Raw genomic sequence first — 17,276 nt, forward strand, 5'->3', positions numbered from 1 at the left:
ATCGATTGCAATAAATGACTTATTTGTTGGGATAAACTTCTGATTCAGTCCAGCTTGACATGGTACTGTAATATGTATCCAACAGGTAAGCACTCTGTTGCAACAGATGACTCATCTGGTGCAACATATGACTTATCGATTGCAATAAATGACTTATTTGTTGGGATAAACTTCTGATTCAGTCCAGCTTGACATGGTACTGTAATATGTATCCAACAGGTAAGCACTCTGTTGCAACAGATGACTCATCTGGTGCAACATATGACTTATCGATTGCAATAAATGACTTATTTGTTGGGATAAACTTCTGATTCATTCCAGCTTGACATGGTACTGTAATATGTATCCTACAGGTAATCTATCTGTTGCAACAGATGACTTACCTGTTGGGTACGCGACTGTAATTTTTTAAGAAACACTCAAAATATCAAAATGAAAAATTCGAGTAAAAATCATTAGTTTACTTACCAAAATCACCTATGATGTAATGCCCAATGATATATGAATGAAAATTGGTTTGAAAGCAGCAGTACAATATAAATATCAACTGAAGAAGAAAAAAATGATGAACAACCAGAAGATGATGAACAAGAAAAAGAAGAAGAATGATGATGGAGAAGAAGAATGAAGAAGAAGAAGAATGATGATGGAGAAGAAGAGAAGCAACAATGGTCCCCAACAATGGAAGAATACGCAAGAGAGGAAAAGGGAAAAAGTGAACCTTTGGTACCCTTTTTCCCCCTCAATTTCTTATTATTGATGGACTAAAGTGTAAAATAAAGAAACTTAGGGATGAAAAATTCAATCCCTTAATTCTTAATTTAAAAATTGTCACCCCTACTCAATACTTAAGACTTGAGTCACCAATCCTTAATTTTGAAACTTTTTTATAACCCTTAATTCATTGTCCCGTATAACTAGGCATGTATTTGAGGGGAAAAAAAGACATAAATTGATTCCCTCTCGTCATTCTACAAAATCTTCCCTCTTTCCTAAATTGCTGCACTCCCCTAAAGAAAACTTCATCTTCAGTCCCAAGCTCTAATTTCACAAAAATGGGGAACCCTAAGAGACAATCAAGTGATAGGAACGAAGAACTGCACGCGGCGGCTCGATCTGGGGATCTTAACGCTGTTCAAACACTATGCAGCACCAATCCTTTAGCTGTCAACTCTAGGGATAAACACTCTCGTACACCGTATGTTTTCATTAATCTCCTTCTTCAATCTTAGAACTTTCTATTGTTTATTTGTTTGTTTTGATGAATTCAGACTTAAAAGCGAAATGGGGTTTCACAAAATGGGTTGTTGGAGGTGGGAATTTACTATGAGGGTCTAATTCATTGATGAAACATCTATATTCGGATTTGTGGGATATAATAAAATGATTGAATATGTAATTATGAAGCTTTTTGATAGTGGGTATTTCTAGTTTGGGACTTAACTAAGAAAATGAAAAGGAATTGAGAGCTAATTGGGGAATGTTTCATTTGTGGCAACTGCACATTTGTACTATTGTGGCGAAAGAGTAATGAGTCTGCATCCACTGGTTTAAAATCTAGGGTTCCCCGTGGAGTAGTTAAGGTGATAAGCAAGGTGGGAATGGGGTTTCGCGAGGTAGCTAAGGTGAGAAGTATCTGAGAGCTAATTGGGGAATGTTGTTTTGTGGAAACAGCACATTTGTACCATTGCGGCGAAAGAGTACTGAGTTTGCACTCACTGGTTTGAAATCTAGGGTCCATCGTGGAGTAGCTAAGGTGATAAGCAAGGGCAAAACACTTGTCGTTTGTAGAAAATCATATATTTTTGTAGGTGGGAATGTACTATGAGGGTGTAATACGTTGCTGAAATATCTAAATTTGAATTGTAGTATCTTTTTGAAGATGGAATTATGAATCTTTTTGATGGTGGGTATTTCTAGAATTTCACTTTAAGGAACTTATCCAGAAAAAAAGGAATCGGGAAGTGTTAAGGAGCTAATTAGCGAATGTTGTTTTGTGGCAACAGAACATTTGTACCCATTGTGGTAAAAGAGTAGTGGGTCTGCATCCACTGATTTGAATCTAGGGTCCGTCTCTGGGTAGCTAAGGTGACAAGCAAAGGGCAAAACACCATTTTGTCGTCACCGCTAGTGTATTATTAGCTAAATTTTGATAGAAGTTGAGAATATTTGGTTTCCTGAATAACTGTTACTTTGTATTTCCTACAAAGAGGACTGTAAATCCACTAGTTTTGATAGAAGTTATACTAAGATTCTACATTATTTTACTTTTTGAGGCGTTTCTGATTTTATTTCCCACTGTATATGCTGTTTTCCTTTTGTACCTATGACTTTAGTTGTGATAAGGGACTTCTGATTAATTTTAGTTTTGCTACATTGTTGACACAAAACTTTGTTTATGCTGGAGGGTGAATGTTATTCTGAATGTTTATATTCAAGTCTGAGAAAATATATAGATTTCTGCAGACGGTTTTCAAGTCAAACTTCTAAGCTGCTAGCTTTGGTATTAGAGATTATTCACATCCTTTTTTAGCATATTTGATGTCTCATCCATGTAAGCTGTAGCTATGCTAAAAAAACTGAACTGTTAGTTTTAGGTCACATTATATGTCATTTTACAAACAAACTTCTCAGTAAATCTGAAGGAACTAGGAAGGCCTTAATCTTTCACAACTTCTGCTCATATGTATATTACATTTTCTGCCTCATTTTTTCTTACTGAGAAATCCATCTAAAGCAGACCATTTGGCCCAACTGCAGCCCCCGAAAGTTGAAGATGATGAGTCCACCCCTCTACCCTTATTCACTTAAATACCAGAGTTAGTTTGCTTCAGTTGTGGCAGGGCTTGATTCTGTGACCTAAGATACAAGTCTCCCAACCTTTGCCGATTGAGGGGTTACCCCCGGGGCAATATATTACATTTTTTTCTCTTCTACCATACTTTTAGCTTTAAGAATTACTTCAAGGGCATGACACCTGTCAAAGTGAGGCTTTCTTTACCCATTTGGATGCTTGTTCCAATAAATAATTTCTAAGGTTTGGTCTTTGTATCTTCTTTCATTTATGGAGAGACATCTAAACCTCAGCTGCTAGAACTTTATGACCATGTTTCCTGCCCCTTGAGGAGTGCTACAGACCAAAAAGAATATGTAGAATTTTCGTTTGTATTACTTTTGTGTAAGTGCTAAAAATTTTAACTTGACAATCTGAAAGAAAGATTGTATCGAGGTCTGCCCATGGAGATAACCTTATAGGATATCCATTGATATATGAGAAAAAACTTCATTCAATGGAGCTTACGGTTGGTCTTCTCATGTACTTATGATTTTAGAAGTAGGGAAAGGAAGTGCCTAAGTGGATATATTGTAGTAATACTCTTAACATATGTGAAGAGTTTGGCATGACAAAGAAAGGCAATTTGTGCTGTTAGCAATTCTTAAAGGGGATCTTCACAAAGTTTTTCGGGCAAAGATTAGTCTTTTGCGATTATCACAAGCCTAAGGTTGTGTGATTATCTCTTCTACTTTCTTAGCACCTGCTTTATGAGTGGTTTTATGCCTTTACATGTAAACTAATGCTCCAAATATATTCTGTGGCTATTGTTATATTTTTACTGGCTTGTAACATTCACCCCCCACATTAACATACTGTTAGGTGAGAAAGATCCGCTTTGAGTTACCAAGAATATTCATCATAGAAAAAATCTACTTCTTATTGCTGACTATGAACAGATTTTCTCCCTAGGTATAAGTATTGCACTCAATGAGTGCTGTTTGATGACTTAACAAAGATGTTGAGATAATAGAAAAAGAGAACAAGAGATATACATTGGAAACTCAAACAAAATGATTCATAACATTACATTTACTCGTGGGTTAGGTACTCGATAGAACAGTCAAGCTGGATGCAAACTGGACATTATCATTAAACTAAAATAAAGTGAAAATTTATGATACTACCTTTTATAGGTTCAATGAATTCATTTGTCTATAACTGAGAAGAAAGGATGGACACATATTGTTTTATGATATTGCTTTATCTCCATAAGTCCCCTTCATATCTGATTGGTTCTCACCACTGTTGTCAACACTTCATTACCTGATATATGTCTATTATCTCATTGGTCATGTCCTTTGTCCTCTGAAGATATTTTATTCAACTACTTAATCAATGTCACTTTGTGGTTCAGTTTTCAATTTTTTTCCTCCTGAGATTCTGACCCCGCTGACTTCAATACTACTATAATGTGGCCAGTTTTGAATGTCCCTCTGTGCTTTATTTTGGTAACATCTTTCAAGTGAATCGAGTCACTTTGATCCAGTAATTTCTTCTATCACTTTGCTTTACTTTTTATTTGTAAATTATCTTGCCTTATTAATGCATTTTAAAATGGTCTTCAGGCTCCATCTAGCAGCATGGTCTGGCCATTCCCAGATTGTGGATTATCTCTGCAAAAACAAAGCTGATGTTGGGGCTGCTGCTATGGATGACATGGGTGCAATTCACTTTGCTGCTCAAAAAGGTCATTTGGAAGTTGTTAGGCTTCTTGTTAGTTCTGGAGTGTCCGTCAAATCCTGCAACCGCAAGGGTATGACTGCCCTTCATTATGCTGCCCAAGGGTCTCACTTAGAACTCGTCAAGTATTTGCTGAAGAAAGGTGCAAATGTTAAAACTAAAAACAAGGCAGGGAAAACCTCCATTGATCTCGCAAGCAATGAAGTAGTCAGCTCCATTTTACGTCAACCTGAAACTGCATCCTCCAAAGAAGCTCTAAATGATGAAGAGAACAAGGTTGAATCAGAATCAAAGTCATCTTCGCAGGAGGAGAAGATAGAGAGAGCTGATGACAAAGCTGCTGCAACTGAGGAAGGGGAAATTGTGGCTGAGAAAGATGAATCGCTCAAGAGAAAGGGTGACGGAGATGAAACCAAGGATACGTCAAAAGAAACAAAGAAAGTGAAAGTTGCTTTAAATCATCTTCTAACCTCAGATGACAACCAAGAAGATGAAGAAATTTTTTGAGAAACTCTAATAAAGTGTTACTGACATGTAAACTAGCTATTCTACTAGCAGAGTAGTTCACTAAGAGAATCTTATAGATATGTTCTTTTCATTTAAAAGAACCATTATGCTATCGTGTAATTTGAGTTGGTGAATGGAAACTTTCCTCCGACTTTATCATCAATTTTGATTTCGATATAACACCCCTGGAATTGCAGTTCTTCCTCAGACCCTGCATGAACACGGGATTGTTTTGTGCCCAGAAACAGGTTCATGTTACCCTACTAGAAGTAAGTTGTTTTTGCCAAGTGTGAAGGAAATTTAAGTCAATGATTTCGACATCTAATGCATATCTAATATTTGTTGAAAATTTTAGTAGGTTTGCACATATATATTATGTTCTGTATCAAAAATACTGGATTCGGATGGACATGCCAAGAGGCTAGATCGTCAGTGAAGTGGGTGAGTGGCTTCATTCCAAATAGCATGTGTACTTGCATTGACTTATTATGTAATATGGATTCCTAAAGGCACCCTTCTCTTTCAAGAAGTTTCGCAACATGTCAAACTCCAATAAAGTTCTTCACATTACATCAAATGAAACGACGATTCATTAGCTAGTATTTGTTTACTTTGCATCAAATGAAACAACTCAATTCACTAGCTAATATTTGTTTAATCATTCAAATAGTGACTAGCATTATACCTTTTCCATATCATCCATCAAATACATGTCGTTGAAATAACTTTTCAATATTTTTAATTTCAGTACCGCTTTTGCTGCCTACCCATCCACCACTTCATCATATCCTCCACTTGTTTAAATTTTTGTGTCCAAGAGAACTTTGGGCCATTTTTTTAAAACAAGTTTTCCAGAGTTGCTTAAGGTCACAAATAGTCTTGGCATCCGTTTAATAAAAGTAAATTCTACTGTTTAAAGTTCTTTTTGTTGTACCAATGAATCTTTCATTACTGTTTGTTCATTGAAACAATTCATTATTATCTTTAAAGTTAAGTGGCTGATAAAATTCGAGTGCATTTGCACATACATGTCATTGAAGGTGCGTCTCGTGTTATTATTGTTGTTTATGAATTTTTCATTATAAATTGTGTTCCACCAATGCATTTTCCAGTTAAACCACATAACAATTCACTGCATAACTCTAACCAATAACCAAACGATCCCAGAAAAGAAAATAAATTGTCTGCAGAAAATATCAGTCTCTAGGGGATAGTCTTCCTGATTGAAACTCAAGAAAAGACATGAACAAGGAACCCCTAGTGGCTTTTCAATATAGCTTATGTATTTTTGTTAAGTACTGTCGTCAATTCATCTAAACAGCACTTGACCGTCCATAAGCACAATTCACATGAAATCACACAAGTAAGGTCATAATCCCTTCTTACCCGCTCGACTTGAGTACAACAAATCAAAGAATATTAGTTAGTTTACACTCTAATTATCAAACGGCCTCAGAATTGCAGAATTAACATCAAGGCCCTAAAATAGACCATTCAGTCCCGAAAGATGGTGTTTTTTCATAATAGATCTCCTCACAGGCCAAAATAAAAAATTTAAATATGATTTTTTATTATAAAAAATGTACTTCTCATGGCAAATCCCAAATAGTAATGGCAGAGATTCTGCTCTACAAGGCTATAGGATATGAGAATACCATTTTCGGATAATAAAGCAGTATGATTCTTTCAAAGAAAGACTCATATACTGCTAAAAAATCAACAAAAAGGGATTAATTTCTGATGGTTTTTTCACATTTTGGGTTATGCGGCTATCAAATCAAACCCGCCCCAAATTCAAAAGTGAATCATCATGAATAGAAAAGGTTATATTTTTGAGAAAAATAGCAGTAGTAAAAAAATTCTGACAAAATATACATAACTAAGCAAATACGAACTCAACGAATTAACTTACAACAATCGGAAAAAATGGAAGAGTTAGGCATCATCAAAGCCGGCGATGGAAGAAGGGAAGGGACGATCTGAAGATTTTATAGATGGTAAATTATGTTATTATTAGGTCTGGATGGCGGCGTAATTTTGGGCTTTTTTCAAAGCATATTAGGTCAAATTTCAATGTGGGCCGATTTTTCAGTTTTAGATAGGTGTAAGGCCCTAAAGATGTTCACAACAACAATCACGCGGAGTCTGAGAAGATAAAGTGTACGTAAATACATTATATTATTACGTTAAAGTTAGAGAGATTATTTTATATAGATTCTTCATTTAAAGAAAAAACAATCCAAAATACTACACCTTCCGGACCGAAAATGAAGAAAATCATGATAAAATATCATAGGCAATACGATAATAATTGAAGTTTAAAGAAATAATTAGATAATAACCAAATTGAAAGAAGAAGAAATTATAAGAGTAATACTACCACTAATAATACAAATAAAAGTATAGAAAATAAATGAGACATTGTTCAACTATCTAACTAACATCTTACTCTAATTTAGGACTCGTTTAGTACGAGGGATAAGAAATAATTAATTCTAGATTTTTTTAGAACAAGTTTATCTCATATTTTAAAATTACAATACATACTTATCTCAAAATTAGTTATTCTAAAATTATAATGTCATTTATATTCTATATTGTAAATAAATAACAATCTTAAAATAACTAATCTCGAATAACTTATTTCCAACAAAACATACCTTACTAGTTTGAGAACCCATCCACGATATAAAACCATTTTCAGCCTCTTCTTCTTTCCCAAAGGCAAAACTGACCATGTAGATTTACAACTTAATTTTTTTTAAAAAGATGAAGAAATTAATTTTTTTGTTTTTTCATTCATGTTGAATACTTATATTGGACGATTAAATTCAGATTCGCATCGAAAAGTTGGATTCTAATGGCCACCTATGATTTAACACTTCCACCAGCATTAGTAGGTAATTTCTATTAACATCTTCTTCCTCTACTCTTTTCTTCTTTTAAATTAACTGCAGTTGTAGTTGATTCTTCAGTTCTTCTATTCCAAAAAACAAAGAGCAAAATAAAAAGCCTTTTGAGGCTACCCTGAATGGACTTATCAATGCAAATTTGAATTAGTTACACTTTAATTTGGCTATCGAACATCGAGCTGGAAACCAAAATAACATCAATCGTTTGGATTGCCCACTTTCGTATTAAAAAAATAATGTTGCTCTGATCTGTCGTTATCTTCAATTAGGTGCTGTCAGTGACAAAGAAATAAAGTACCTTTTTTTTTTCTTTACAGCTTCATCTACTTGTACTTTTAGCTGTTCATGGTGTACATCTTGCTGTGGAGTTTGGATCCATTTAGGGTACACATCAGGTGGGATTTCTATTTAACTTCAAAGACACAAATTTTCTACATTGTTCCTTTAGTTATGAAAAAAAAAGGGAAAAGGGTTAAAAATGTCCTCAACGTATTGAAAATTGCTTTAAAATGCCCTCCTTCCACCTATTGGATCAAAAATGCCCTTAAGGTTATTTTTAGGATTAAAAATGCCCTTCTTTAACAGAATTATGCCAGGGCATAAATGAGTTTTTAAACTAAACACGTGGCTTTAAAGTATTGGTCCACATGAATATTTTAACCCAACTAAAAGGATCTGATCCATGAATGAATAAATCCAACCATTTTTAATATAACCCAGCTATTTTGAAGACACTAATGGCATCTTCAATTAGTCCATATTTTTGAACTTTATCGGAGGATTCATGTTTCTGAATTGAAAAATAGCCTCAAGCATGCGAATCGCTTCTGGTCTTAGTGCTTCTTTCTTCATATGCTCCTACCCTTACTCAAGCTATTTATCTATCACTATCAATGGAGAATAGTCAGAAGTTATTTATCTATCACTATCAATGGAGAATAGTCAAATTTGTGGGTGTTGTCAATAGTTTATTTTTTCCTTTTAGGGTGAAGCTGTCAGAAATATTATCCAGATTTGTGGGTGTTGTCAATAGTTTTTTTTTTCATTTGGGATGAAGCTGTCAATAATCTCTCATAAATATGTAGTGCACCATTACTATCCAGATTTGTACTGATAAAATGGCTAATTGATTCGAATAAACATAAAACTTTTTCAATTTAAAAAAAAAACATTTTATTGTCGAAAGAACAAACAATATCTTTAACTTGTGATGCATTAAATTATGCATATTTCAACATAGCTTTCTGGGGTGAATAAGGCAGAAGTTCTTAATTTAAAGCCAATGCCTTCAAAATAGCCGTCTGTAAAATGGTTGGGTTTATTCATTCATGGGTCGGATCTTTTAAGTTGTATCAAAAATTCAAGTGAACCAATACTTTAAAGCCATGTGTTTGATTCAAAAACTCATTTATGCCATGTCATAATTCTGTTAAAGAAGGGTACTTTTAATCCTAAAAATAACTTTGAGGGCATTTTTGATCCGATAGGTGGAAGAAGGGCATTTTTGAGCAATTTTCAATACGTTGAGGGCATTTTTAACCCTTTTCCCAAAAAAGAATAACTGATAGTTTCGTATTTTGATAAATAGTCGATAGCTCAAGTAAAAAAAGTGAATATATAGTTCAGATAGAAAATTCACATAAACGTGATATTTCTAACCATTTACTCAAGGTCTGACCTTGTGGTCAATAAAATGGTTGAGAGTGGGTCAATTTAGGCAGAGATAAAAATATTAGGTGATTGTTCTCATCTCTTTTAGCCTATGCAGACAGAGTTAATTGATAGGTGTTGTCGGAGGGAAGTGGTAGGTATTCCACGTAATTAGTCGAGATGTACCAAAGTTAGTCAGTCCAATTATGCACCAATGAAAATCTACCAGTTAGTCGGTCCAATAGCAATAAATCCACCCCATCTGAATGATTAACTATTATCATAACCACAATCTGTCCGATCCACACTGTTCTTTTCTTCTTCTCAAGTTTCAACTAGTTAACTGAATCAATGGCATCATTTAGTAATTCACAATACTGTCCTCCACGGAAGTATGAGGTCTTTCTAAGTTTTAGAGGTGAAGATACTCGTAGAACATTTACGAGTCACTTGTATGAAGGTTTGAAAAATAGGGGAATATTCACTTTTCAAGACGTGAAAAGGCTAGATCATGGCGATTCGATTCCAGAAGAACTCGTGAAAGCTATCAAAGAGTCTCAAATTTCCCTTGTTGTTTTCTCGAAAAATTATGGTGCATCGAGGTGGTGCTTGAATGAACTAGTGAAGATCATGGAATGTAAGGACAAAAATGAACAAACTGTTATACCGGTTTTCTATGATGTGGATCCATCACATGTTCGAAACCAAAGGGAGAGCTTTGGAGAAGCATTTTCCAAACATGAATCGAAGTATAAGGATGATATCGAGGGAATGCAGAAAGTGCAAAGATGGAGGACTGCCTTAACTGTTGCGGCAAATCTAAAAGGATATGATATCCGTGACGGGTGAGTTAAAAACACATATTTGCTTTTAATCAAAGAGTTTCCATTCAAATGCTTGTACATTTTTTTCCCAAAAAAAAGAATGGTGGTAGATTATAAATGTTCCTATCAGTAAGAAGGCATATATAGTCCTAGAGAAAACATAAAAATCGTCATAAACTGTTTAACTTAAATCTTAATCAATCTTCTTATTCATGTAGGATTGAATCAGAGAAGATTCAACAGATTGTGGACCACATTTCTACCAAATTATGCAAGAGTGTGTATTCTTTATCTTCTTTGCAAGATGTTGTGGGAATAAATGCTCATTTAGAGAAACTAAAATCCCGGCTTCAGATAGAAATCAACGATGTTCGGATTGTAGGGATTTGGGGAACAGGAGGAGTCGGTAAAACAACAATAGCAAAAGCCATCTTTGATACCTTATCTTATCAATTTAAAGCTGCTTGTTTTCTTGCAGATGTTAAAGAAAATGCAAAAAAGAATCAAATGCATTCTTTACAAAATATCCTTCTATCTGAACTGTTAAGAAAAAAAGATGATTACGTTAATAATAAGTACGAAGGGAAGAGCATAATTCCGAGCAGACTTTGTTCAATGAAGGTTCTAATTGTGCTTGATGACATAGATCATAGTGATCATTTGGAGTATTTAGCAGGTGATCTTCGTTGGTTTGGTAATGGGAGCAGAGTTGTTGTAACAACTAGAAATAGACATTTGATAGAGAAGGATGATGCAATATATGAAGTGCCTACATTACCTGATCATGAAGCTATGCTATTGTTCAATCAACATGCTTTCAAAAAAGAAGTTCCAGATGAGCGTTTTAAGAAGTTCTCGTTGGAGTTAGTAAATAATGCTAAAGGTCTTCCTTTAGCCCTCAAGGTGTGGGGTTCGTTGTTGCATAAGAAAGGCCTAACTCAGTGGGGAAGAACTGTAGACCAAATAAAGAATAACTCGATTTCAGAAATTGTTGAAAAACTCAAAATAAGTTATGATGGACTGGAGCCCGAAGAGCAAAAGATATTTCTAGATATGGCATGTTTCTTCCGAGGATATGAAAAAAAAGAAGTCATTCAAATTCTTGGAAGTTGTGATTTTGGTGTTGAATACGGATTGGAAGTCCTAATCGACAAATCTCTTGTTTTCATCTCCAAAAATGATACGATTGAAATGCATGACTTGATTCAAGATATGGGTAGATATGTGGTGAAAATGCAAAAAGATTCGGGAGAACAGAGCAGACTATGGGCCGCTGAAGATTTCGAAGAAGTGATCGTCAACAATACAGTAAGTAGGCTAAACAATGCAGTAATATTCAATTTCTGGTTTTCATATTCCTAAGACATATAGGGCAATCAACTCCAGTTATTTGTTCCTCTTGCTTCATATTCTTGCAAGTACACCATTTTAGTTGTTTACTTTAGTAGGAGAAGCAAAATTAATATAAATTTCATAACGTGGCTAATTCATCAAGTAGGCATTTTTAATTAACCTGAATTCTTTCATCTTATGTTATTAAGCCATGAATTAGTATATTCGCCGTTTAATATGTTTAACGCAGTTTTTTCCTTTGTATTATCTTGAAATTCATACGATATTTGGATTCGAAGTTATGCTTTGTAGACTAATGATCATTTATCAGGGGACAAAAGCAGTGGAAGCAATCTGGCTACATTATATTCAAAATCTATGCTTTAGCAAAAAAGCCATGAAAAAGATGAAAAAGCTTAGAGTACTATACATCGGTCGTTTTCATACACATGATGACACAATTGAGTACCTGCCCAACAACTTGCGTTGGTTTGAGTGTATTTGGTATCCTTGGAAATCATTGCCAGAAAATTTTGAACCCAAAAGACTTGTTCATCTTGATCTCCAGTACAGTTTGCTGCGTTCTTTATGGATTGGCACAAAGGTACAATTGCTGAATTCAGTTTTAGTTTTTTTTTTGGTTAAATACATAGATAGACACTCAATGTTGACAACAAGTGTCTAGTGACCATAAATACACCTTTGATTGATGTAACTCGTAAGTTGTCTTTTGAATACCCCAACCTGAATGGGCAACGGCGTGAAATACAATTGCTTCACGTTGAGTGATTTAATAACCAGCAACAGCTGTTCAAATAATAGGAAGGGGATTGGTATGTGATTTGCGAGGAGAGTAGGGGATACTTAAGACAATTGCAACATTCAAGTGTGCACCGAATAAAACATGTCAAGTTTAAGGGGGTTTTAGGTATTTTACCTTTGTCTGAACATGTAATTCCATATAAAAGTAAACTTAAACAATTTCTAATTTCACACGTTGACTCTCATAATCTAAATGTCATTACTTATATTTAGTCTAAGGAGTAAATTTAACACAAACGTCATTCTTTCTGTGTTTTGAATATATAGCAGCATTTTCCGTCTCTACGAAGGATAAATCTCAGCTTCTCTAGAAGCCTGATACGAACACCAGTTTTCACGGGGATGCCAAATCTGGAGTATTTGAATTTGGAGGGATGTAGTAATCTTGAAGAGGTTCACCATTCCTTGGGATGTTCCAAGAAACTCATCGAGTTAAATTTGAGTTGGTGTGTTAGCCTTAAGAGGTTTCCATATGTTAACGTGGAATCTCTTGAATCTCTGAATCTACAACATTGCTCTAGTTTAGAGAAGTTCCCTGAAATCCTCGGAAGAATCAAGCCATTGGAGTTAGATATTCAAATGAGAAAAAATGTGATAGGGGAACTACCATCATCTGTTTTTCAGCACCAAGCACGTCTTACGGAGCTAGATTTGAGCTTTTTGATCAACATTATAGCTCTTCCAAGCAGCATTGGCATGTTGAAAGGTTTGGTGAAGCTACATGTGCGGTACTGCTCAAAACTTGAAATCTTGCCAGAAGAGATAGGTGATTTAGAAAACTTGGAGAAGCTTGATGCCAGCTATAGTAGGCTAATCTCGCAGCCTCCGGCTTCCATCGTCCGCTTGAAAAAGCTTAAATTCTTGAGTTTTGAGAAAGGAAATACAAAAGTAGGCCATAAAGATGGAGTGTGCTTTGTGTTCCCACATGTGAATGAAGGGTTATGCTCATTGGAATATCTGAATCTCAATTACTGCAATCTAATAGATGGAGGACTTCCGGAAGACATTGGATGTTTATCCTCTTTAAAAGAGTTGTATCTCTGGGGAAATAATTTTGAGCATTTGCCTCGAAGCATGGCCCAACTTGGCGCTCTTAAATTCTTGAATTTATCACACTGCAAGAAGCTTAAAGAGTTGCCAAGTTTCACGGGGATGCCAAACTTGGAGACTTTGAATCTGATAAAATGTATGAATCTTGAAGAGGTTCATCATTCCCTGGGATTTCTCAAAAAGCTCTGTGGATTAACATTGACGAATTGTATACAACTTAAGAGGTTTCCAGGTCTGTGCATTGATTCTCTTAAGTATCTGTGTCTACGGGATTGCTCTAGTTTAGAAAAATTTCCAGATATCTTCGGAAGCATGAAACTGAAGTCGGATATTCACATGCTAGACAGTGTGATGAGGGATCTAAATTCGATGTATAATTCATTTCCACGTTCCTTGTCTCAGGATATCGTTTCCTTGCAGCAAGGCATGATCTGTGCTTCAGATTCCTTGTCACTAAGAGTGTTTACCGTTGTGCATTGTGGGAATAAGATCCCAAGTTGGTTCCACCATCGGGGAACTGGTAAAACTGTATCAGTCAATTTGCCTGAAAATTGGTATGTACGTGATGACTTGTTGGGATTTGCTGTATGTTACTCTGGCAACCTAATTGACACCACAGCTCACTTGATTCCCTTACGTGATGATGGGATGCCGTGGATGACTCAAAAACTAGAATTATCCTCTCTTCCAAATTATGATACAGGATGTACTATTCATTTTTTCTTGGTACCTCTTGCTAGCTTATGGGATACATCTACGGCAAATGGTAATACACCAAATGACTATGGGCTTATTACGTTTTCTTTCTCCGGAGGAATGGAGGAGTATGGATTTCGTTTGTTGTATAAAGATGAACTCCAGGGAAAATACTGATGAGCATTGCATTGGAACAAGGACGAGTAGATATGATATTATCAGGTACCTTAACTTTTCATTTTCCTTTTCTATATCCCGTTCAATCCACCCTGCTTATGTGTTATTTCTGAACAAGTGTGATTCAATATGAAAATCATTAAGACACTCAAACTTGGTCTCAGATGTCAAGTAAGCACTCTAACTTTGTATATGCATATGTAAACACCTCAACTCATGTCCACCTCAACTAATAAAAATAGATTTCTTTTTAGCACATTCCAAGTTCGTTAAAGGCCTTTTTATTATATTCATTTGTTGTAGTTTCCATAACTACTTATTCTCATGACTCTTCATTTTCCTTCTTTATTCTAGCAATAAATAAATTAACATTTGTAGGTAAGAATGAATGAATGAATGATGATGATAATATTTGTATATCATATTTAATAAATAAATTAACATTTGTTATTTTCTCTGTTTTCCAATGACATTCCAGAAAGCTTCATATATTGAAATTCAAATTTCAAATCTTCGTACGTAGGATTCTCAAGTACTACAAGGATGAATTTAATCCGAAATATGAACCTTAAAAGAAAATATTTATTAAACTGATTACAAGAATATCAGCTATAGCTACAGCTACGACGGTTTATGGAGAATTGAATATCTACCAAGTTACAAGCTTTTGAATTTGCAAACTTTTATTTTTCTTCCAGACTTAAAATCCATTAGGATGCATTTACCAAATGGAATTTCGGACACAATCAATAATAGTCGTGTAAGGTTCCACTCAATTTTGGATATATTGTAGGATCTTAAGAATGATTTTTGTATCATAATTTTATTTGTAATTAAAAAAGTATCTTTTTATTCATTTTATTGTTATATATAAATGAATGAATGTGTCAATTATTAATTTTTCATTTATTTATTTTCTTTAAAATAAAGTTTAATTGTTTTTATTTTCATTACTCCACAAAACTCTTGACAATTATAACTCCGAAATTAATAGTCAATGACTGCACTTTGAAGTTTGAACATCCTTTTTTACTGCACTTTATAGAAGTCCATTACTATAAGTGCACTTGTGGACTGTGGAAGAAAATATTTAATGGTAAGAAAAATGAATTCTCAAAAATAAAAAGAAAGGATTTGGGTTGTTTTTATTGGAGTTTTTATTGGGGCTTGTGTGATTTATATAATCCCTCCCAATCTATTAAGGTCGGCTTTTTATGTAGGTTTTTCTTTGTTAGTCTTATTTGTATGGTTTTTAGTTTTTTCATTATCTGCTAATACTAAATGACTTTTATCTTATGACTTTTTTTTATTGATTATCGTAATTATAAAATTAGAATGATTCTTTATGATTTACAAAGGAGGATCAAGAAAATTTCAATACTTTTCATGTAGATTGAAAACAATAGCGTGGGTAATATTTTTTTGGGTTTTTGTGTGGTGAAAGCAAGTGTTGTGTGATATGAAGAGATATAGGTGAATTCAAAATTTAAATTTTATGTATTTAATATTTAAAGTTTTTAGTACTAACTTTTGATATTTTTTCAAGTTGTGTTTTTGAAGATCCAATTTTTTTTATGCGTGTGGGGGTGAAAGCAAGTGGTATATATATCATGATATTAAGCTGGAGCCATGATTAAATTTTATATATTTAACGTTTAATGATTTAGCACTAATTTGTTATATTTTTAAGTCATGAGTTCACTTTCATAATTTATTATAATTTTAATGAATTCTTACATACAAATTTATGTATACCACGAATATACTAAACTAGAAGAATATGCAATGATTAATTAATTCCTGGATGGTGCTAAAAAAAATGAGTATGTGGTGATCATAAGTTGTCTTCTAGTGTTAAGAGTCTTCTTAAATCATTGTTATATATCCACAAAATTCAACATAACATATTATTGTTGTATCTTCAGAAAATTCAACATTTATTATCTTATAGCTAACTTCAAATTCTTCATTTTTTTTCTTTTTGTTCTTGCAAATCTCCGAATAATATGCAGATTATTTGAACTTCAAGAAGTGTTTTTAAATTTTAATTAACTAACGATGTAATATATAAACTGTAATTTTTTAATTAATTTGTTGCCATCAATTAGTTTTGATTTATTTTTGAATAATTTTTTTTTTCATTTCTGCTCGTACATCTTATTGTAAGAATAGAGTCTCAAATATTATTGTTAAGCTTTCATAGGAGGTTAACAAATATGTGTACTTTAGTTTACTTACAAATAAAAAAAATATGCATATTTTTTGTTAAACTGTAAATTTTTAGCGTTTATATTTATATGGTAAATATTATCACTTTTTTTATAAAAAAAAAAGTTAAATATAAGAATTTATTTGAATTATGTAAGAACTTGAAATAGGCAAAACCTCTAAGCATTTGTAACGAATAAATATTTATACAACTTTCTTAAAATTATAAAATGTACCATCGTAGAAATTTAATGAAACTAGAGCCGTCAATATGGGCTAGGCCTGTTGGGCCGGCCTGGCCTAACCCAAGATTTAATAGGGCTGGGCTAAAAATTTTGGACCCCATTTAAGAAAAGGGCTTTTTAGCCCGGCCTGAATAAGTCTGCTAATTTGTGGAGCTTGAGAAATATTGGTAGGGCCGGCCCGTGGGCAAATAAAAATTAATTAATAAATATAATATAATATTAAAATTTAAAATTAAAGAGATCCAAACTCAAAATCTATTTAAAGTTTTTTAGGAAATCACTAAGTATAGAAGTTGCATCCACCATGAAAATGTCCAAACACTTGTTGCTACTCGAA

At 33.9% G+C, this 17,276-nt stretch overlaps 2 protein-coding genes across 5 annotated transcripts in view; both read left to right on the top strand.

The window, feature by feature from the left end:
* The first annotated feature begins 929 nt into the window (after positions 1–929).
* LOC102604133 (putative ankyrin repeat protein RF_0381) lies at positions 930–5,186 on the top strand. The gene is made up of 2 exons (XM_006361175.2): positions 930–1,198; positions 4,402–5,186. The coding sequence occupies exons 1-2, from the start codon at positions 1,056–1,058 to the stop codon at positions 5,021–5,023; spliced, it is 765 nt and encodes a 254-aa protein (XP_006361237.1). The 5' UTR covers positions 930–1,055; the 3' UTR covers positions 5,024–5,186.
* Positions 5,187–9,760: 4,574 nt separating this feature from the next.
* Positions 9,761–17,276, top strand: part of LOC102604473 (TMV resistance protein N-like) — a 15,522-nt gene continuing 8,006 nt past the window's right edge. Inside the window, exons 1-5 of one of the 4 annotated variants that reach the window (XM_015315196.1) lie at positions 9,761–10,430; positions 10,628–11,717; positions 12,073–12,345; positions 12,831–13,845; positions 14,016–14,201. In XM_015315196.1, coding sequence (XP_015170682.1) covers positions 9,937–10,430; positions 10,628–11,717; positions 12,073–12,345; positions 12,831–13,845; positions 14,016–14,101 — 2,958 coding nt within the window. In that variant the 5' untranslated portion in view covers positions 9,761–9,936 and the 3' untranslated portion in view covers positions 14,102–14,201. Of the gene's footprint in view, positions 10,431–10,627; positions 11,718–12,072; positions 12,346–12,830; positions 14,846–17,276 lie in introns of those variants that run through there. The other 3 variants (XM_015315195.1, XM_015315193.1, XM_006361176.2) reach the window with 3 other exon arrangements.

This window comes from Solanum tuberosum, unplaced genomic scaffold (assembly GCF_000226075.1).
Source record: "Solanum tuberosum cultivar DM 1-3 516 R44 unplaced genomic scaffold, SolTub_3.0 scf00341, whole genome shotgun sequence".
Taxonomy (NCBI): Eukaryota; Viridiplantae; Streptophyta; class Magnoliopsida; order Solanales; family Solanaceae; genus Solanum; species Solanum tuberosum.

Bases quoted from the DNA above. Each gene is read 5' to 3' on its own strand.
- LOC102604133 (XM_006361175.2), top strand. From the start codon at position 1,056: ATGGGGAACCCTAAGAGACAATCAAGTGATAGGAACGAAGAACTGCAC. The intron at 1,199-4,401 runs GTATGTTTTCAT...AATGGTCTTCAG, and splicing joins GATAAACACTCTCGTACACC to GCTCCATCTAGCAGCATGGT.